Genomic DNA, 23,733 nt, shown 5'->3' with positions numbered 1-23,733 from the left:
AAAAAAAACAATAATAGTGTGATATTATTGTAATAAAATTATTACAGTTCAAAAGAGCTGTTTTCTATTGTAACATATTTTGATAGGTATCTTATTCCTGCGATGCAAAGCTGAATTTTCAGTTTCATTACTCTGATACAAAATGTCCAATCTGTTAAAATGCAATATATCCTTGTTCTAAATCTTATTATTATTAGTAATAAAAACTGCTTAATATTTTTTTGTGGAAACTGTGATACACTGCGATGCAAAAGTGTAAGCAAGATTTTAAAAAATGAAAAAAGAAAGAAAGAAATAATAATTCTATACAGCAAAGAAAATAAAGGCATTTACATCACAGTTCCCTCAAAAATATGGAGCAGCACATATGTTTCAAACATTGATCATATGAAATAAAGCTGCAAATCAGCATATAAGAATGATTTCTGAAGGATCATGTGATACTGAAGACTGGAGAAATGATGCTGAAAATACAGCTTTGCATCACTGGGATAAAGTACATTTTAGAATATATTGCAATAGAAAATGGTTGTTTTTAAATTGCAATAATATTTCAAATTATTACTGTTTTTACTGTATTTTAATCAAATAAATGCAGCTTTCGTGAGCATACATTAAACAGTTCACATATGAAAATCTGTATAACACTTTATACGCTCAGTGAGTGGGATGTGAAGATACGGGTTGGCTGGCAGGTAAGCAATCCCGGATTATAAAGCAGTAGCCGGAAGCAATAGGCAAAAGAGGATGTGAAGGAGGAGGACAGAATGTTGATTGCAAATTGTCTCTGGAGGATTTTCTCTGCTCCCTTACAGAGGTGACTCATCATTCTACAGTATCCTATGCATTACACTCATTTAGCATATATTAGCATGCTTCACTCCATAAAATCTGCATCGGTCTATCCAAAACATTGCCTTGCTAAAATATATATTAGTTTCCCATTCATGCCAGATCTTTCTCCTTCATACCAATTATTGATTTAATATTCCATTCTCAACAGATGTTTGCATGCTCTAATTCTCATCGAACGTTGAATGCGATTTCAGATTCTGAAAAATATCAGATTGAATTCGAAATATGCATTTATATGCTTATTATTATCCTCTTGATCAGGTTATTTCCAGTCTACAATACTCCTTTCAATCTGTTTGAAATTTCATTCTTATTGATTGAGGTGCTTACATAAAGGCTTTTCAGTCTGATTAAGCCATCATTCCAACTATAAACAAATGATTCGGGTGCATGTATAATAACTGAAAACCTGATGTGTGCTTAAAGGAATAGTTCACCCAAAAATAAAAATCTGCTGAAAATATAGTCACCCTCGGGCAATCCAAGATGTAGTTTGTTTCTTCGTCTGAACAGATTTGGGGAAATGTAGCAATACTTGCTTGCCAATGGATCCTCTGCAGTGAATGGGTGCCAACAGAACGAGAGTTCACTTCACATGATTAATCCATGTGGATTGTTTGTGGATTGCTGTGATCTTGGTATCAGCTGTTTAGACTCTCATTATGACGGCACCCATTCACTGCAGAGGATCCATTAGCAAACAAGTATTGCTGCATTTCTCCAAATCTTATTACAAAACTAGTGCTGTCAAACGATTAATCGCATCCAAAATAAACATTTTTGTTTCCATAGTATATGTTTGTGTACTGTGTATATTTATTATGTGTGTGTATATATATATATATATATATATACACACACATGCATGTATATATTTAAGAAAAACATATAAAAGTTATATTTATATATTTAATATATTTATATATTATATATATATATAAATTATATATATGCTATATGTGTGTGTTTTTATATATACATAATAAATATACACAGTACACACACATATATTATGTATACAAAAACATTTATTTTGAATGTGATTAATCGCGATTAATCGTTTGACAGCACTAGACTAAACAAACCTCATCTACATCTTGGATGACCAGAGGGTGAGGACATTTTTAGACCATTTTTATTTTGGGGTGGACTGTTCCTTTAAGGGGTAAAGAGACACAGAGTCACTTGGAAGGTATGCGATATAACCAATGTTTTAGAAAAGCTCACTGATCAGATAGTCCATCACATGTCAGACGCCACGCGCTGTCCTTGCCAAAGTACCAAACAGCAGCAGCTGGCACTCACTCCGCCGGGCATTTTCCACAGCCCCGTCCATCACATTTGAAGATGAGAGGCTGTAATTCACCAGCTATCAATTCTCAAGGTTTAGCCACACAGTCTTACCCCTCCTCCCGTCCATCCACCACAGCCCTCAATCCAGGGTGGTATCCATCTCTTATCTGCCATGGGGGGGCCGCAGGACAAGCTCTTCCGGCATGGCATCACTCCCAGTGCCCCACTTACAGCCATCAGTCACTGTCTCGGCTGATAGCTCCATGTGTCAGCCGTATGGATGACTGTCGCTTACCTGTACGCACCTGCATGCCAATGGACTCAGAGTTACAGGGAACAGAGCAGTCGGTCTGGTCAAGCATCTGAAGTCGTCCGTGACGGGATGGAAAAGCATCTTATATTCATTAAGGCTGTGAAGTGTGAGTATACTGCAAACAGTGCATTTCTTAGTACTTTTTCTTCCCTGAGAATCTAAACATTCTTAACTCAAGATGCATTTACTTTTGAAGCAAAATGATGTACGATCAATAATCAATCAATCAAAAATAAGTTACTTTAGGCTTAAGCCAGAAAATAAATAAATAAATAAATATTGGGGTAAGAAAAATAAACTTAATTCAGTAGACAAACTTTTTTTGTTTGTTTGTTTCTTACCTGTCTGGCAGATTGTTTTGTTGTTGTTGTTTTCCTGTGTTGAGCATAAACTTATTTAATTTAGATAAATTTCTAAGCCATTTTTTGCTTTTCAAGTACCCCACTCCAAATGTATCTTGATTTAAGAACAGTGGCGGAGCTAGAGTTTTATACATGGGGTGGCCAGGGGGTGGCCAAGGCTAATTCAGGAGGTCCATGACAGAAAATCAGTACATAACTCCAACCTGGTATAAAAAAATGGGAATTATATAAAAATTTATACTTTTATTTAACAAAGATGTTTTAAATGCATATAACGAAACATGCTGCAAAATCTCACAACACATGCATATAACGGAACGCCCTGCAAATCCATCAACACACATGCAAATTAAGAAACGCTGCAAATCCTGCTGCCAATAGCACTGACCACAATGGAAATGTTTCAAGGAGACCCCCAAAAATGTCGGACTTGGCTGGGATTTGCTTATCGTGCAGTAGCTACTGGTCAGTGGAGTTGGTGAACTGAAAGGTGAGTTTTTTTTAACACCCTGATTGGAAGATTCCTTTATCTTTTGGATATTATTAGCCTAAATAAGCTGAATAATTACATGATTATATGTAAAACGTTACTTAAGATGGCTAACTTTAATATCCTCAGCTAAATATAATTTCAAGGTTAATGAAAATCAATTTGCAATGCTTCATTAATTGTTTCTTAATGTGCATGTGCTGTGAGGATTTGCAGCGCGTTTCGTTATATGCATGTGTTGTGAGGATTCGCATCGCGTTTCGTTATATGCATGTGTTGTGAGGATTTGCAGCGCGTTTCGTTATATGCATGTGTTGTGATGATTTGCAGCGCGTTTAGTTATATGCATGTGTTGTAAGGATTTGTGAGGATTTGCAGCGCGTTTCGTTATATGCATGTGTTGTGAGGATTTGCAGTGCGTTTCGTTATATGCATGTGCTGTGAGGATTTGCAGCGCGTTTAGTTATATGCATGTGTTGTGAGGATTTGCAGCGCGTTTCGTTATATGCATGTGTTGTGAGGATTTGCAGTGCGTTTCGTTATATGCATGTGCTGTGAGGATTTGCAGCGCGTTTCGTTATATGCATGTGTTGTGAGGATTTGTTGCGCGTTTCGTTATATGCATGTGTTGTGAGGATTTGCAGCGCGTTTCGTTATATGCATGTGTCGTGAGGATTTGCAGCGCGTTTCGTTATATGCATGTGTCGTGAGGATTTGCAGCGCGTTTCGTTATATGCATGTGTTGTGATGATTTGCAGCGCGTTTCGTTATATGCATGTGTTGTGAGGATTTGCAGCACGTTTCGTTATATGCATGTGTTGTGAGGATTTGCAGCGCGTTTCGTTATATGCATGTGTTGTGAGGATTTGCAGCGCATTTCGTTATGCATGTGCTGTGAGGATTTGCAGCGCGTTTCGTTATATGCATGGGTTGTGAAGGATTTGCAGCGCGTTTCGTTATATGCATGTGTTGTGAGGATTTGCAGCGCGTTTCGTTATATGCATGTGTTGTGATGATTTGCAGCGCGTTTCGTTATATGCTTGTGTTGTGAGGATTTGCAGCGCGTTTCGTTATATGCATGTGTTGTGAGGATTTGCAGCGCGTTTCGTTATATGCATGTGTTGTGATGATTTGCAGCACGTTTCGTTATATGCATGTGCTGTGAGGATTTGCAGCGCGTTTCGTTATATGCTTGTGTTGTGAGGATTTGCAGCGCGTTTCGTTATATGCATGTGTTGTGATGATTTGCAGCACGTTTCGTTATATGCATGTGCTGTGAGGATTTGCAGCGCGTTTCGTTATATGCATGTGCTGTGAGGATTTGCAGCGCGTTTCATTATATGCATGTGTTGTGAGGATTTGCAGCGTGTTTCGTTATATGCTTGTGTTGTGAGGATTTGCAGCGCGTTTCATTATATGCATGTGTTGTGAGGATTTGCAGCGCGTTTCGTTATATGCATGTGTTGTGATGATTTGCAGCACGTTTCGTTATATGCATGTGCTGTGAGGATTTGCAGCGCGTTTCGTTATATGCATATGTTGTGAGGATTTGCAGCGCGTTTCGTTATATGCATGTGCTGTGAGGATTTGCAGCGCGTTTCGTTATATGCATGGGTTGTGAGGATTTGCAGCGCGTTTCGTTATATGCATGTGTTGTGATGATTTGCAGCGCGTTTCGTTATATGCATGTGTTGTGATGATTTGCAGCGCGTTTCGTTATGTGCATGTGTTGTGAGGATTTGCAGCGCGTTTCGTTATATGCATGTGTTGTGAGGATTTGCAGCGCGTTTCGTTATATGCATGTGTTGTGATGATTTGCAGCGCGTTTCGTTATATGCATGTGCTGTAAGGATTTGCAGCGCGTTTCGTTATATGCATGTGTTGTGAGGATTAGCAGCGCGTTTCGTTATATGCATGTGTTGTGATGATTTGCAGCGCGTTTCGTTATATGCATGTGTTGTGAGGATTTGCAGCGCGTTTCGTTATATGCATGTGTTGTGAGGATTTGCAGCGCGTTTCGTTATATGCATGTGTTGTGAGGATTTGCAGCGCGTTTCGTTATAGGCATGTATTGTGATGATTTGCAGCGCGTTTCTTTATATGCATGTGTTGTGAGGATTTGCAGCGCGTTTCGTTATATGCATGTGTTGTGATGATTTGCAGCGCGTTTCTTTATATGCATGTGTTGTGAGGATTTGCAGCGCGTTTCGTTATATGCATGGGTTGTGAAGGATTTGCAGCGCGTTTCGTTATATGCATGTGTTGTGAGGATTTGCAGCGCGTTTCGTTATATGCTTGTGTTGTGAGGATTTGCAGCGTGTTTCGTTATATGCATGTGTTGTGATGATTTGCAGCGCGTTTCGTTATATGCTTGTGTTGTGAGGATTTGCAGCGCGTTTCATTATATGCATGTGTTGTGATGATTTGCAGCGCGTTTCGTTATATGCTTGTGTTGTGAGGATTTGCAGCGCGTTTCGTTATATGCATGTGTAGTGAGGATTTGCAGCCCGTTTCGTTATATGCATGTGTTGTGATGATTTGCAGCGCGTTTCGTTATATGCATGTGCTGTGAGGATTTGCAGCGCGTTTCGTTATATGCATGTGTTGTGAGGATTTGCAGCGCGTTTCGTTATATGCATGTGTTGTGAGGATTTGCAGCGCGTTTCGTTATATGCATGTGTTGTGAGGATTTGCAGCGCGTTTCGTTATATGCATGAGTTGTGAGGATTTGCTGCGCGTTTCGTTATCTGCATGTGTTGTGAGAATTTGCAGCGCGTTTCGTTATCTGCATGTGTTGTGAGGATTTGCAACACTTGTGTATTCAAACTAATGAAGATGTTTTCTGGTGTTTTTTTCAGTTTGCATGTGTTTTCTTAAGTTGCAGCATGTTGAGCTCTCTCGGCCACCGTAGAATATGGCTGAACATAATTTATGAAGAAATTGGTTACTGTTACTATCTTCACATAGTGTTATGGTTAGCAAAGACCATGAATTGATGGGTAAATTCCAATAATTTTTCTGTAAAAACAGCAATGCACTTAATCAACGCAATAATCTTTTTAGCCTTTTAGTCTAAAGCTTACGAGTTTTATTTTTTAATTTTTTACCACTTGTACAAACAAAGAGTCTGCAGTATCAATTGAGAATATAATCCTGTCATTATTGGGGCCCCAGGAAGGCCTTTTTCAGCTACTCGGATGATGACCGTTCACAGTGAGTGCCTATTATTCAGGACTAAATGGAACTGAAAATGTACATGCCACGCTGAACTGGCTGCTGAAAGTACAGTCCTCATGCCAGCAGAAATGGTGAATCGCTTGTAATTGTGCCATTAGAGTTCCCATTCACTTCAGTCCAAACAGGCTGTAGTCACTCAATTGAATGTCACGAAAGTATGGGAGAGTTTACTTGTATTGCTGTCTCCCATACAGCTCTATCTTTTATGTTTCCCTGAAAATATATTTCATCTTTGTGAATGCCTACTGAACGAAGATGGTACAGATTAATTCCAATTTCAATTCTAATCTAATTTTGATTTCAAATTGAAAGTTATAAAATACAAACACGGAGGCAGAAATAAACAAGTATGTGACATATGGGTCTTTATGTATTATGTGTAGACTATACACAGTGTAGACATTGGCAAATTCATAGTGGAAGCCATCAGTCATATTCATTTAAATATAATGTTGAATAGTTCACATAAAAATTAAAATTTGCCAAAAATTTACCCAACAACTGTTTTGGACTGTTTTTGCCTGTAAATTTAGCTTAATCTGTGCATATTTCTCTCCAGATTCAGACGAGATTATTATTATAGTTTTTTTTTTTCACTGGAGAAAGCAATATTATGCAAAGAAGATCTGCATTTTAGCAATAGCAACAATTTGAAGAATTCAATTCTTCATGAATATACTTTTCACTTCACAAGACGTGTATTGCATTTGACTTTATTAGGCAAAGCACTTTGAAATGGATTCTCTCTCATGCATGCTTTGTTTTTCTTCTTCCTCTGTGGTTTATTCATTGTGACTGTCTATATCTCACAGGATATCTGTTTCCACCTCTTTATTCCCCTGGACCGTCTTTCACTCCCTGCTGACTTCTCCCCCAAAACTGGAGCCAAATCAATCAGCACTTACTGACACAGACGCTGAAAACGATAGGATGCTCAGCTAGCAGGGTTCAAACAAGTATATATAGATAGAAAAATAAGATATTTCCATGTTTTAACAAACCTGTTCTGGGACTGAGACACAGGACCCAGGTTTTGAATATAGTGCCCTTCGTATTAGAAATAGTTCAGCTAAATTATTCAGTTAATTTATATTAATCTAACGAGTTCCCTTGTTACTGAATATTTCATAAGGCCTGTCAAAATATAACAGTACAGTCCAATAAAACTGTGCCTCGATTAATTTCTCATCTGTACAAATGTCTATCAGGGAAAAATGGTTGAATGTTACAATTAAATGCACTAATTCAGAGTCAAGAAACATTCCGTTTATAATCATATATTTGCCACTCTGACTGGAACACGTGGATTAAAAATCCCCCACAACGTTGTGCACAATATTCATTCTCCCCCACAAAGAATTGTCTCTAAATTCTTGTTTTAAAGATTTGGGATCTCACATTATGCATTTAGATGATGCAATGATGTCTGTTCCAGGGTCACTAATTAGAGCAGAAGCATAATTTCTGCAGTCATTCACGCCATTGACAACCTCATTCCCAATGGTAATTACATGTGCAATCCAGTCAACGCAACTTCAGGTTGCATGTATATTACATGGCCTCATGTAAATTACTACAAATTGTTACATTAATATCTCATACATATCTTACACCATATGTTTGTTAAATGCACATAAAGCGATGCATGCCCAAAATGCTGTGCCAAGTATAATACCACTTTGGACCACACAGAGGCAGTGTATATCAACAAAACACTGGAAATGAAACCTTATCGTCTTATGAATGTAATACTCATCTATGATGACTTGTCTACAGGGAATTATTGGTCAACCAAGCTTTTTCAATTCACCATATTTATTTATTTTCTTGATTATGCTTTTTTTTGTTTGCTTTTCAATTCCATACAAGAATAGATTTCTTGCTTCATGCCTCATACTAAATGACCATCAAACTTCAATTTAACAACATTGTTTATAGTAATGTGTGACTCACTCCATTGTTTTTTTTTTGTAGAGTGACCACTTTTGATACCGTTAGGCTCATCATTATTTAATCCAACAAAAACAGAACTATGGGATTTACTGTACATTAGACGTCACTTCTTCAAGTGTGATATTATGTTGATTTAATGTGTTAGGAATGAAGTGCTTTTGGATTAGGTCTGGGAACGATGCTTGGATATCACAGCAGCGTACTCTCTACCCGAGCGGTAACTGGTGCGCTTCAACTCAGGTGTAGAGAAATCCACATGAAACAAGCCGAAGCGCACACTGTAGCCATGACTCCACTCAAAGTTATCCAGCAGAGACCAGGCAAAATATCCCTTCACATTCACTCGATCTTGACTCACAGCTGGAAGACAAACACATCACTCGGATCATCCTCAGAACAGAGCTCGTGTCAGAGAATAGTTTCTATTATTTGAAATACTTCCATTAGTTTGGGTCTCAAAGCTACAATAGCTGAATTTTTCTAATGTAGGACTACAGAAGTGATAAAGAAGTATACTTGAAAAGTGCACTTTTTATTACTGCAATAATATAGTTTAAAAGAATAGAATTACTGCCTGTAAGGTTTTCAGACACCTATGTTAATTAATTAAATGAAAATGTATTGTACTTTGAATGTATATAATGACTCGAACTTAAAAGTAGACTTTATTTGTTTCATAATTATTCTATTGCCTTTGAAATATGGTTAAAGTTGAAAAAAAAAAACCTTTAAGTCATTTCTACTCAAACTTGTATATCATGTATTTAAATATAATTATAATATTGCAATGATAACGTTGCACTTGCAAAAGTTGCAATAGAATTGCAACATGTCAAAATAAGTGTACTGCTTTAAAACACAACAAAAGATTAAAAGAAGGTTTAAATGCTCTTTATTATAAATCTTTTAATTTGAGATTACAAAGTGCTCTTTAAAAGTGTGTTAAGAAAGTTATGAATGTGTATTCTATGAGTTTAATCTGATGTTTAGTGTTTTTTTTTTTATGTGTACTCTGTCTTATTTTATGAATATTATATTATCTGCTAATATATATTTAAATACTTTCGAGATTTTAAGTACACTACAAGTACACATTCAGCACACTTTTTCACAAGGGTATTATAGTCTAACTGTATAAAATGACCTCTGCTCTCTGTATTTTATTAGACACTGAGCAGTGATTATACGACAGTACCTTTGCCAACTTCCTGCAGAGTGTCCTGATAGAACTGACAACGGTCGGCATCTTCAATCTGAACTGGCCCAATCTGGGAAAAGCCATTTTCTGTGATATAAATAGGCAGACTGGTGTACGTGTCCTGAAGAAACATGCACATTTATATGATTTTGTTAATATGCCACTATACTGTACACCTCTATATAATGTACATAAACCCAATTAAATATAAAGTTCACACACTCGTTCAAATAAATGCAAACACCTTTATATATTTGAGCAATTTCCGCAATCCGTCAGGAACAACGGCCAACCAGTGCACCCCACAAATGGGCCACGATGGGTCAACGACACCCTCTGCCCCCTGATCGCCCACAAAACTGAGCTCGCTCTTCTTACTACCACCATTTAAATCTTTTACTTTCCTAGACGTGTAATAGTTCAGTGCAAAGAAATCCGCCGTGCCCAGGGGAGAGGGCTCATCTTTTGAGAAACGTGGCAGCCTTGAGCCCTGCTTGTATCCCAGATCTAAGCTCCTGGACTCAATCCTGGCCCTCATGGACTCTGGGTAATCTCCTGTGCAAAACACAGGACAGGCAAACCAGCCCAGAGTGAAGTCCTTGTAGCGCTCAGTGGCTGCAGCATCTTTGGGACAGCCCGGGTCTGACGGCTCGGCCCAGTCACTGTTCAAGGCAAGAGATACTTGCCCTGCTTGTAAAGGACTGAAATGAATATTATAAGTATGCCAGGCTTTGGTGTGGGCGCGCAGCATGTTATGACCCGCCAAGTAGACTGATATCCCTGGATCTTTGATCCCAGGGGCGAAGGTCCCATCCTCATGGCCCAGCTTGGCACAGACATAGGGCTCGTTCAGTGTGATCCACAGCTTCACTCGGTCCCCAAAGGTCTTAAAGCAAAACCTGGCATAACTTTCAAATATGTCTGCAATCTCTGTCGAGCTCCATCCGCCAAGATCCTGTAAGGCCTGTGGTAAGTCCATGTGGTACAACGTGATCATGGGCTTCACGTCACAAGCAATCAGGTCGTCTATCACTTTGTTATAATACGCCACTCCTGAGGGTCACAAAAAAAAAGCATCAAATACACAGTTAAGAAACTTCATGGAAATTGAAAACTTTTTTTCTTTTCTTCCATAAATAATTCCAGAACGTAATTTTTTTTTTTTTTCTCCCTATAGCAGTGTTCGGTATCATTGATATACTAGTATAGCTATTGTTCATATTTTGAATTAATTTACATTTTTCTATTTTGTTTTGATTTATACTTTCAAGTTTAAGTAATTTAGTTTTTTTTGTCATTTTTATGTCTGTATTTTTTTTTTCTATTAATTCTTATTTATTAGTTTAGTTTAATTTTATTTTAGTACATCACGTTAAACTAAATGAAAATTTCACCCTGGCAGATAACTGAAATCAGAACAGTTTACCTCTTTTAATGATTATTAATTAATTAAAATGTATTTATTTTATTCAATGTTTACTTTGTTTTAAGTAGTGGAAATTACTAAATGGTTTAGTTTTAGTAAATGATAATTAGTTGATGATAATAACACTATTGTAAGTTCAGTAGCTTCACAAATGAGGGAAACTGTACAGCAGAACGTGATTTTGTCTATTGGAAATTGATTGGACTGTTGTATTTTGCTAATTACTGCAATTTCATTTTATTCCATGAAAATATAAGAATCATCAATTTCAATTTCATATTAACTTTAACCATTATAAAATGTGTAAAACAATTATTCGCAGTTGAACATTTTTTTGATTGCCCAACAAAACAAACACACAAGGGTCGATTCTTTATTTGAATTCAGAGCCTTTGACCGTCAGTGATCGCTCTGAAACTCACACGACGAGCGTAATTTTTCCCGGATCACCTTTTGGATTGACATGATTTGTGGTTCCGTCGGGAAGGAGCCGTGACCAGGATATGGACAGACGGTAATGGGTGAGTCCCAGCTGCTGGACACATTTCAGGTCCTCTTCCCAGAGCTCATAGCTGTTGCAGGCCACATCTCCAGTATGGTCTTCAAACACCCCTCCTTTGGCATGACAGAATGTATCCCACACGCTGGGGCCTCGGCCATCCACATCCCAGCCACCTGCAAGACATTCATCTGAAAGTTTAGACCTACATTATACATAATCACATTTCATAATGTACTTCTGCCAAATAACAAAGTTGAAGATTTGACTGCTACAGAATAACAGTAACGTTACATTAAAATTGAAGTGTTGTGACACAGTGATATGGTGTTTGCATGCAATTGTAAGGTACATTTAAGTATAACGTTACCATTTAATAATGATGTTATAGTGATATCACATTAAAACAGTGTAATGTAATGCCATAGTACGCTTTGTAACGATCAACTCTTGTAAACTGTTGTAATTCCACCCTGCATTAGCAAAAGAGTCAGATCAAATCATAAAGGCGATAAGCACTTGGTGGTTTCAGTGCGCTGAGTGGAATACTACAGTAAACATGAGCACCAGAGTAAACTTTACCTTCTATTTGATACGCAGCAGTCGCAGCTCCCCACGCAAAGTCGTGTGGAAACACGGTGACATCTAGTCCAGGCATTTTAAAGGATGATTATGAAGTGAAACTACAAAATGTTATTGCGCTGTTAAAAGGACTAAATGAAACGCTCGCTTCCTACTAAAGCCTGCACGTATCTTCTGCTTTATAGCGCCCCTTTGAAATCAGCGCTGAACGTCAACACGCCTAGCGCCTGACGTCATCACGCACATCCAGCGCGACACCCAACAAATCTTTTAAAAGTTCTATTTTGATTTTTTCTAAAGATTTTATTTTTTTTTTAATAAAAAATACATTTCTCAGAGTTCATACGGTCTTGCCTGGAATTAACAAATGTACAACGTTTTAATATTTCCACTAGTGTTTAAATATACGTTTATGCGTAATACAAATGTTTAACTCATCTCAAGTTTCAGACTAAAAAGCAAATATTACTAATGGAAATGAAAACAGAATAGCCCAAGGACAAAGACATTTGACCTGCACGCGGCACAGTCCTCTCTACACATGGCTTCTAAACTGTCCTGATCAAAATGACAATATGTGAGAAAGATTGATGCTCCCTGCAGAGGAAACGGAGAGATCTCCACTGGATTCAGTGTCACAAACATTGCACACAAGGCATTGTTCTCATCAGGTTGTTCTGCTATGAGAGCCCTTATGGACTACCTTGATTTCTGCCAACCGGTCTGAACTTGTTTTTAGCAGAGCAGTGCCTTTTGTGAGGGCCACAAAAACAAATGAGAACCTGCACGATGAACCAACATCCTTTAGTATTGAGTTGCATTTTGTTTTCCTTTGTAAAGGAAAGCTATAATCTTAAATGAGATGTACCCTATGTCCTTTTTCATACAGTAGGCTAACCACAGAAGTGGGTCAGTTATATTTTTTTGTCATTTGAATCACATGGTTTTATGTAATTTATTTAATTAAATTTACTATATAGGTCTCGTTATAGTTACTATACTGTATACTATTCATATATATATATATATATATATATATATATATATATATATATATATATATATATATACACACACACACACATAATTTTCTTAAACAGGCTATATACATGCTTATGTGTGTATTTATATATACAAATACAAGCACATATATTTTGTAAACAAACATTTATTTTGGATGCTATTATTCGTTTGACAGCACTAGCTAAATAATTACATAAATTATAAATAAAATGGACAACACTGGAAAGAAGGCAGACTAAAACCTTATCAATAGCATTTCCAAAAATGATTATAAATAAATAAACATGTGTACCTTTTTTATTTTATATTTTTTAATAGTTAAACAAACAAGTGAGTCTACCTCATAAAAACAATGTGACAGAGTAAGAGATCCCAAAAACATTGGATGGAAAACATGGATAGAAAAAATAATAATTATTATTATTAATTATAATAATTATTAATAATAATAAATACAGAAATCAAGGACATATTCCATAGATTTGTTGAGTATCTTTTAAATGTGAGGATCGGGCAGCAGCAGTGGTTTGACTGAACTCAAGGGATCGGTGTTGACTGGAGTTCAGAAACCAGCCCGTGATGACGTCACGGGAGGAAGTGGAACATGGAGCCTGCAGCCCGAGGCTCAGAGAACAGCCCATAGAGTCTGTGCACTCCGGAGCTGGACACCGTCACGCGTTTCTCCGCGGGTCGAGCTTTGGAGCTCTGGGTTACACATTCCGCCTGGGTCTTTGGAAAAGCGTCCGTAGCAGTGTGTGTGGAGCAGTCACAAAGTGAAAAGCAACTTCACGCGTTCAGTTTCTCAAGATTGGTTTTATTGTTGGGCACGCGGATATATCGTGTTTAATTAGCTCTTTTATGGAATCGTAGAAGAACTACAGTCTCAAAACCCTGTTGGAACCCATATGTGCAATGATATGAGTACAGAAGAAAAGTTCTGCGATCATGTTTCTATGAGTCTGTTATCTCGGGATGGTTGCAGCTGTCTCTCGGCGGAGGAGCGAGGTCTCCACTTCGACTGGAAACAAAGAAAATGTAACGATTTAAAGTAGCGCTCCTTCGCGTAAAACAAAGGGAACTTGCGGAAAATCAACCGGAAAGGGCTCGTGGAGGTGTAAAAACGAATACTATGGAAAACAAAGGAGGATATTCAACCGCTTCTTTGAGGATTGCTTAATGTGCAGAGCACAAAACCATGATACATCGATTTATCTAAGTGTTGCGTCGAGTCCGTATTATGACCATGATTAAAAAGCAGCGCTGACCTGCGTCTCTGCTTGATGGCTTTTGACGAATATTCGTCGTGCTTAGATATAAACAACAACAACAACAACCACAAAAGGCTTTCTGGGCTATTTATATGCTAATATAACCCCCTCTCCCTGTGTGAATCTCAGCGAAGGCAGGAGTCATGTCGCTGGGCGCTGCTTGCGTCCTGTTACTGGCTTTCGTGCTGCTCAGGAGCGCGAGCTCTGCGGGATCCACTGAATGTAAAACATATGATGAACGCTCCAGAAGTTTGGGGAAAAGCGCTCTGTCTGGGGCCACGCTGGACAGAAAAGTGGTCTGCAGCAACATGGAGTTCCATCAGGTGCCTTCACCCGAATCTTTCCCCAACAGAACAGTCTCACTGTAAGTCAACACTACTTTACAGTACATTAACCCTTTCTAACATTGTCATGTATCTCAGAAATGCCCTTTACCAGTCATCACAGGGGTCACTCCTGCGATGTGTTGCCTTCTGGTCCTTCTGGAAAAACGTCTGAAACACAAACAGTAGTTTGTAATCTTTTGTCTGAGTTTTTAAGTCAAACAGATCAAGCTAAGTGACTTAAGTTGTGTTATTTGCACATATAGGCTACACATATGTGACCCCGGACCACACAACCAGTCATATGGGTCAGTCTCTCGAAATAGAGATTTAAGACATCATCTGAAAGCTAGAAAAGAAGCTTTGCATTGATGTATGGTCTGTTAGGACAGGACGAGATAAAAATATAAAAAAAATCTAGAATCTGAGGGTGCAAAAAAAAAAAAAAATATTGAGAAAAAAAAATCACCTTTAAAGTTGTCCAAATGAAGTTCTTAGCAATGCATGTTAATATTAAAACATTAACTTTAAATATATTTACGGTAGAAAATTTACTGTATTTCATGGAACTTAATTTTTACTTAATATATTAATGATTTTTGGCATAAAAAAAATAATTGTACCCATACAATGTATTTTGGGCTATCTCTCTACAAATGTACCCATGCGACTTATTGTATGCATATGCAGTTAAACCAAAATTTATTCAGACACCTTCAGAAATCTTCACATTATCACAGTTCTTTTCGCTGTAGTTTAGAAAATGGTAATACAATATGGCAAGAATTCAAGAGTTTTAACCGTGTCCGAACAAATTCATCTTGATCATGTCAGATAACTTTGATAGAAAGGTGTGCAACAGAACATGGTCAGGTCAAAGTGTCAGATCAAATTGTTTGTATTAATTTTTACTGGTATTCCACTGTATGAAGTGTTTCTGGTAGGGATGCACCGATTGGGAAATTCTGGGCCGATACCGATGTTTAACATAACATCTTGGCCGATGGCCGATGCCCGATGCCAATGTTTTTTCTTTTTGTTATTTATTTCTTCTTTTGTGCCACGGAAACATACAAGCCTTTCGGCTCTTGATCACACTATCCTAGAATGAGCACAAATTCAATCAGACCAATTTATGAAACAAAAACAACCTTTAATGTCACTTTCTGGTTGACATTAGTTATAACCTTATTTATGACAAGTTCTTTACTTTTCTGAAAAATAACATTCAAAAACATTTGACTGCTAACTAATCAATGAAAAGATTGTTTCAGTACATTGCCCAACAAAATTATTTGAGTGGTTTTAGCCTGATAAACAAAAACTTACTCAATGAGATTATTTTCATGGCCCAATAAAACATTTTTTTCTGATAAATAAAAAAAAATCAAGTGTAAATGCAAAAACAAGTGAAATAAATAAATTCTGCTATTAAAATAAATTGTTATTCATAAATACAAACATAAATAGGGCTATCTTTCAACTTTGATCATAAATGACACATAAGTCACCTGCTGTATCTCTGGCCTACTTCTTAATAAGAAGCATGTTTTTCTTTACAAAGATAAGCATCTCTGCCTTGTATCACAGCAAAGCCTATTTCTCTTTTCATCCAAGACGTGAGACACAGAGCTGAATAACTGCTTACTCTCGGTGCTGGTGCATGGCGCACTAAGGTATTTGCGTGCCATTTGTGCGAGTTCGGGAAAACGCGGGTGGTTATTTCTCCAATAACAGAGTGCGCTCTCACCTCTGGGAATAGTGGTCTCTGCCAGGAAAATACCCAGTTGTTGGGATACAGAGGTACTTGTCCTCTCTGGTCCATTTTCTTCCAGAATCTCCTCAAACACATCATGCAGGGAGGGCCCTGCTCTGTCGGATCGTTGCCTCTTGCGCTCTGTGTGATGTGCGTGCTCTCCATCGCGCGTCCAATCCTCTGCACTGGCAGCAGGCAACAGGTGTGCCTCAAGTATTTCTCGAGCGCGTTGTTTAACATCCTCATCAAAGTAACGATCCTTGTATCTGGGGTCCAAATAGGTGGCATTGCAGAACATGGGATCGTACTGGATTTGATCTAAGCGTCTATTTACAGCCTCTAATAATGAGGTCTTTGTTGTTTTAACGCCGTGGTCTGTGTCAGCCTGCTTACTCAGAAGACGTCTCAGGGCTGTCACTGAGGGGATGACATCTGCAGCTGATGCTTCTGATGAGCTAACGTCTCTCATCAATTGTTCAAACGGGGAGAGGAGTGTTAAACAGTTTTCAATTAATTGCCACTGGTGCGCACTGAGAGTGGCCGGGAGGTCGTAGTCTGCGGCATATGTATGTAGCAAGTGGACGCTTTTGTTCCAGCAAGCTCTCCATCATATAAAATGTACTATTCCAGCGAGTGGAAACATCTTGCTGTACCCTTTTTGGTTTCATTCCCAACTGGATCTGCACAGCCTGGAGACGTGAATATGCGAGGGGTGAGTGTTTAAAGTGGCCGACGATTTTTCGGCAAATAGCCACAACACCGTCATGAATTGCCAGTTGCAGTGTGTGAGCCATGCAGCCAAAACTTGCCAGACCACTGTCCATTATAGCTTTCATCATATTCCTAGCATTATCTCTCACGACAGCATGCACTCTGGTTTTGTAGATTTTCCACGTCTGGAACATTTTCTCAAATTTCTCCGAGATAGCAGATGCTGAGTGGGTACCTGCAAACTCCTGGGAGTGCAACACTGCCTTCACCAGATTGAAGTCCTTATCAATCCACTGTGCCGTTAGGCTTAGCATGCTCACAGGACTTACATCTGAACTCAATATATCTGTGGTGAAACTGATTGCAGCGATGTCGCAAACCAGTAGCTCGTGAATGTGCGTGGCCACAATGTTGTGGATTTCGGGGAGACAGACCTCGGCAAAGTGACGCCGGCTCGGCAGTGTATAGCGTGGCTCCATAAGCTTAATCAGACTCCGAAAACCCACGTCCTCCACTACAGAGAAAGGCTGGTCATCTAAAGCGATGAACTCCATCACCTTGTTTGTTATTTGTTTCACTTTTTGGCGCTATCTGGAAGCAGCTGTTTGGCTTTCTCAAATGCCATGTCAATTGAAGTCTGAGTCTTACCGGGGGTTCGCGCTTTCTTGGCGGCTTCATTTTTCCATTTTTGGTCAGCTTGCAGGTAATCGCCGTACACCACCTCATGCCTGCTTTTCAAATGTCCAATGAGATTTGTTGTGGTAAATGACTTTCTAACAGCCCCCCCTCTTGAAATTTCAATGCAACACGTATTGCAAACTGGAAAACGCTGATCTTTCTCTGAAACTGTAAAATATTGCCACACGGCCGCCATCTTCTTTGTTTAATCTAAGTTACTGAGGACGGAGAGTGCGCAGGCGCCCTCTCCCGTCTCGGACTCGGTATCTCCCCCCGCCCAAATAAAAAGAGGGAAAAAAAGTTTCTCCTGAGCACAGCAATCATGACACATATAATCATTAGACATCGGCGAATGTCATTTTTATTTCCCGTTGGCCGATGGCAGTTAACGAGGCAAATATCGGCCGTTACCGATGTTCAGCCGATGCATCGGTGCATCCCTAGTTTCTGGGTGTAATATGTCACAGTTTACTTCAATTTGCTATCTTCACTTAATTGCATGGTAAATACAAATCAAAAACGATATCTGTTGTCTGAATAATTTTTGGTTTGACTATACGTTATAAACCTAAATTTAAAAGCAATTAGATTTTTTTATGAAGGACATATGCTATTTATAATTTTTTGTAAATTGAAACTTAGATTTTTATTAATGAACTGTGATTAAAAAATTACAGAGTGGATACAGTCAGGGTGGTCTTAATAACAGGGCATGGCTTATTAGCGGTGAACACTTATAGCATTTTAAATGGTCATTTTGACTTAATTTTGGGTCACTTATTTGTCATTTTAACAGGCCAGACTAGCAACAATCTGAAGTTTATCAAATCAAGGCTAAAACACTGTTCAAAGATGCTTGTGTGTATATGGTTGTAATGAATCAAACCTTCGTATTCATCCGGAAGAAGGAGGCGGGAACCGGCGGACAATCAAATGAAACTTTAATAACAAAATAAACACAACAGCGCACCAGCCCCTCACGGACGACTGATGCGCACAAAATAAAAACCTAAAATCCCAGGCCTGGTCCTCTCTCGTCGTCGCTCCAGTTTTATATCCTTCCATCTCCTACGTGGGACTCGAGACCGGCGGTGGGCCGCAGGTGCCACTGATTTGCCCAATCACTGCCGGCCTCACTCGTGTTCCCACGTCCCTCGGCCCCGCCCCACTCGCCACATACCCCCATCGCCCCTCGCAGGCCGGGGGGTACCCACGAGACCGCTCACGGGGACCTGCGGGAACCTGGGGGTAGGACAGACGAGGCGAGAGAAAAGGAGATGGAAGGAGGAGCGACAGAGACGAGAGAGGGGAGAAAAAAAAAAAAAAATTCCGGTTCCCAGACGTACTGCTGCTCGGCCCTCCACCGGCTGGGCGATCTCCTCCGCGGTGCCTCGCGGTGGCACTGGACGGCCCTCGGCGGATGGCACGACACCCCTCCGCCGCCCGGTGGTCGGCGACGGCTCCTCCGGTTTTGGGCAGCCGGCAGGAGTCCCCCGTTCCCTGCTCCTCCGGATACCTTCACGGAGGCAGCAGGCTCCGGCCCCCTGGCGAACGGCGCCGACTCCTCCGCTCCCTCACGGAGGCAGCCGCCCCTCCCTATCGTGGGCGGTCGGCAGCGAGCTCGCCCATCCCCGGCAACTCGCTCCAGTCCACCGCCTCGAGTGTCCATGGCGGCATCCTCCTCGCCAGCTCGATGGCACCGGGGATTCACCACAGCGGCGAGGGATCTTCAGCAGCACGTCTCTCCTTCTCCCGGGCTTCGGCACCACTGTAATGCATCAAACCTTCGTATTCATCCGGAAGAAGGAGGCGGGAACCGGCGGACAATCAAATGAAACTTTAATAACAAAATAAACACAACAGCGCACCAGCCCCTCACAGACGACTGATGCGCACAAAATAAAAACCAAAACACAACTAAAATCCCAGGCCTGGTCCTCTCTCGTCCTTCACTGTCGTCGCTCCAGTTTTATATCCTTCCATCTCCTACGTGGGACTCGAGACCGGCGGTGGGCCGCAGGTGCCACTGATTTGCCCAATCACTGCCAGCCTCACTCGTGTTCCCACGTCCCTTGGCCCCGCCCCACTCGCCACAATGGTTTAGCGTCTCCGCTGTACACTAGTTTCTTTACACATCAGTCGTGAGTTATCTTGTATCTGCTTTTTGAAAATAAAATGTGCAATTCAGTCGTGTTTGTGGTATTCCCCCCAAAAAAGGTTGTGGTTTCCTGTATCACAATAATCAGTTCATACACAATATCCTATCTACATTGTGAAATCAAATTTTTGTTTGCTCAAAATACAGCCTGTTAAGGCCAATGTGTGTCTTGTTTGGAAGCCATACCTAAATTTAGGTAATTGGCTGATTGAGCTGTTCTCTTCACTGTTAGTTGATAAACCAGTCCTAAACAAAGTTCCTCGGGAGTAAGCCAACTCTTAGCCAGAGTTTTTACATTTTTGCTTTTCTAGCATAATTTTTGGTCACAGTGTAGAGCGTCCACACTGCTAACATGTTTTTTTCGTGTTGGAATGGATGCTGAAACAGACAAAACGCGCCATTGAAGAATCCCAAATTAAACATCAGTGTTTTAGCCCTCCAAAACAATTTCTGCTCAAACTGATATTTGTTTTGGGAACCCTAGATTGATGCTCTAACTGTTTCTCAGCGTTACACTATGGTGAAGCTTTGTGAGCTGGTCCCATTCAATGAGAACGGTAATTAAAATTCAGCAGAGTCGAGTTCTCTGTTCTCAGGCCCTGTACAGGAAGTCCCCGCATTACAACAGCCAAACTTAAACATCATTCATGGTGTCTCAGTTGCTTGGTTTGGCACATGAATAAATGCCACATTTTAGCTATTTACAGACAGGATGAGGGTGTTTATGCCTTGCAAACTAAGCAGGTTATGACCGAATGTGGTGTTTCCAGGCAATAGTTATACATGAGATACTTATTTTGACCTTCTTTGACCCAGACAATCAATTACTTTTCTAAACCTGGTGTGGGAAATCCTTTCCTTCTCATGCGTATGTGGGTTTAGCAGTTTTGTGGTGCCACCCTTTTAACAAGGCTTCGAAAAGGCTCTCCGGTTTACTGCGTTGTAAAAAAATGTAAGCATTTCGATTGTATTGTATTTTTTTGTATTCAGGTTTGTAGTCAGTACTTTAAAAAAAGAAAAAAAACATATAAATCCTGTTAAAGTCAGCATGAAATGGAAATTCATTTTCTGAATGCATGTTATAGATCTTTATTATGTATGATTCATCCAGGTTTCATTTTTATTTTAATCAAAATGGTGATGACGTCAAGTCACCTTTATATTTCTGTCGCACTTCATTCAGTAGGGAATAGGGATTATAGAATAAAAAGTCCTCCTACATTTTAACTTGTTCAGTAATCCTTAATACTTAGATGGACATCACAATATGGAAGAAAAGCTCTGTTGCTTCTTCATTGCAGCGTTTATGCTGTACTGCTTCTTAAATAGATCTTGTAAATGGCTTTAGGAAAGTTACTAAATCTCCACCCAGCGGTGACATTGTTTCTTAGCGCTTGGGATCAGTTTATAGCAGTTTCTGTTGTAAACGGATCGTGTGTGTAATGTGTGTGCAGCTGTCTTTTATGTGAGTCAGTCGGAGAGCAAGTGTTGAAAGCTACACTTGGAGAGATCTTTCCTCCCCAAAGCACACCTGGTGACTGCAGCGTGAGATTTCAGAAAAGCGTTGAAATGTTCCTTAATAGTTTTTCTGATTGCCTTGGACCTTCATGGTTGCAAGTCAGCTTAAAATGCTATTTGGCAGCAATAGTGAACACAACATCCATGGGTCAAGTAACAAAGAATAAAATACTTTCTTCCATTGCTTGATCTGCAGAGAGAACAACAAGCCATTAAGCCAACCTTTAAATGTAATTATTTGCATTTTATGAGACTGAGAAATAATCTGTCTGCAGTTTGTGTTGGCCGGCTGCAGAGCATGTTTCCAAATATTATATTGGCTGTTTTAATGTAGTCCAAGTTTTTGATTTGTTTAGGAAGATCTGGGCTTGCAGAAGAAAAAACTTAAACCGTTTTATGCTCTTTTTGCTTTCCATAAGCATTATTTGTTTGGTGGCTACATATTTGCAGAAAATCAAGATAAGGCTATATCTACACCATCTGTCTCCAGCTTGGGAGACCTGTTGGTGCCTAATCAGATGCTCATTTGAATGCTAATTGATTGAATGTCCTGTCCCAGACGAGTGGTCATCAGGTCTGTTCCTCATTCTTGCCACCAGACACATAAACATATGTCTTATTGGTAGATCATGTACATTTATGATATATTCACAATAATTCTGTTGGCTGCATAAAGTATAGCAACATTCTGGATTGTGTACTTATTTTAATGTGATTCAAGTAAGTAAAGCTTCTTTCTGATTCCAATTTTTTAGGTTTCTTTGAATAGATTCTACATTGTTCTTGCTTTTAATTAATTGAATCCTGTGATTTATTAAATGTCACATTTGATTCAGAAAGCAACTCGTTCAGTGTGTTGGCTCGAGTGAAATCATATCAGCGCTCAGTCAAATCTTGTAGAAGCTGTTAAACTTGTACGGGGGGAGCTTGTGTCAGTAATTCTCCTGGGCTCATACTGTAATCATGAGGGAGAGGGGAATGGCTCCCAGCTGGGAGATCGCTGTGCTCGTTAATATCAGTATCATGCTCAAATTTATCTTGACAGATCAGAGTCACAAGGCAGCGTCTGCATGTTTATCCATACAAACTCAGGCTTTTTTCTTTCTCCTTTTGACAAGGAATAGGCTTGGGAAGCTGCAATTTAAGTCACCCAGATTGAAACACAAAGAAAAAACAATGACATCAGCCAAAAAGTAAAGTTGTTTTGGAGGAGGAGCAAGTTATTGCAATTCGATGGCATTTTTAATTAATTCTTGAATGACACACTGAATCTTGCACAATAAGTCCAGGAATGTGTATTAAGAGGGTAAATGGTGTCAGTTTTGATTTCTTGTTGACTTTTACATTGTGTGAATGCGTCCTTTCAGTCCTGCTGGGCACACTCTTAACGCGCTGCACATCTGGAGCTTGGAAATCAGTTCAAGTGAGGAGAGGATAGGAACTGTTTGTGTTCTTAAAGCCAGAAAAATATGTAGGCTGTCTCAGTAGACCAGGCTTGTAATAAAGTCATCCCTCCGCACCCCGTAATAATAACAGTCTGGCTGGGACCTGTGGATAAGAGTTTGTGAGCGTGAGAGACCGCATCCGGTACGACTGTCCCTAAAACAGTTGTGGTGTTTCCTCTGGAATGAACATCACTGTTTACTGCTGAATTACACAAAATGGAGGAGACATGCGGAAAATGTTTCCCCCATGTTTTGGCTTCGGAAAGCAGAAACAAACATGATTCAGCAGTGTATTGTATGTATGATGTTAGCTGGTTTTCTTTTGACTGTCTCAGGCAAACTAACTTCTAAAGTCGGTAACAATTTGCAATAAGTTCTCATTTGTTAACATTAGTTATTGCCTTAACTAACAACGAGCAATGTATTGTTACCAGGGTTATTATAAAAAGAAAGTTACTTTAAATAATACACACACAAACAGAAGAGGATTAGGGACAAGCAATCCAAAAAAAATTAATAAAACCAACCCAAGATTAAATTAGTTATATTTAAAAAAATACAAATAAAATTGAGGATAAATTCATTAAATTAACAGAAAAAGTAAAAAAAAAAAAAAAAACCTTGACATTTTGAGGAAAAAAGTTG

At 39.4% G+C, this 23,733-nt stretch overlaps 2 protein-coding genes across 2 annotated transcripts in view; one reads left to right on the top strand and one right to left on the bottom strand.

The window, feature by feature from the left end:
* Positions 1-8,343: 8,343 nt before the first annotated feature.
* On the bottom strand, positions 8,344-12,429 carry LOC132127144 (cytosolic beta-glucosidase). Its single transcript, XM_059538809.1, has 5 exons — positions 12,209-12,429; positions 11,578-11,802; positions 9,946-10,754; positions 9,699-9,822; positions 8,344-8,863 (listed from the first exon to the last, which is right to left on the bottom strand). The coding sequence occupies exons 1-5, from the start codon at positions 12,282-12,284 to the stop codon at positions 8,667-8,669; spliced, it is 1,431 nt and encodes a 476-aa protein (XP_059394792.1). The 5' UTR covers positions 12,285-12,429; the 3' UTR covers positions 8,344-8,666.
* Positions 12,430-13,798: 1,369 nt separating this feature from the next.
* The window catches only part of LOC132127137 (adhesion G protein-coupled receptor A3), a 54,420-nt gene continuing 44,485 nt past the window's right edge, over positions 13,799-23,733 (top strand). Inside the window, exon 1 of the mRNA XM_059538797.1 lies at positions 13,799-14,863. Coding sequence (XP_059394780.1) covers positions 14,643-14,863 — 221 coding nt within the window. The 5' untranslated portion in view covers positions 13,799-14,642. The remainder of the gene's footprint in view (positions 14,864-23,733) is intronic.

This window comes from Carassius carassius, chromosome 3 (assembly GCF_963082965.1).
Source record: "Carassius carassius chromosome 3, fCarCar2.1, whole genome shotgun sequence".
Taxonomy (NCBI): domain Eukaryota; kingdom Metazoa; phylum Chordata; class Actinopteri; order Cypriniformes; family Cyprinidae; genus Carassius; species Carassius carassius.
The sequence above is the reverse complement of the archived record's forward strand: the minus strand, read 5'-3'. Positions and strand labels throughout refer to the sequence as shown.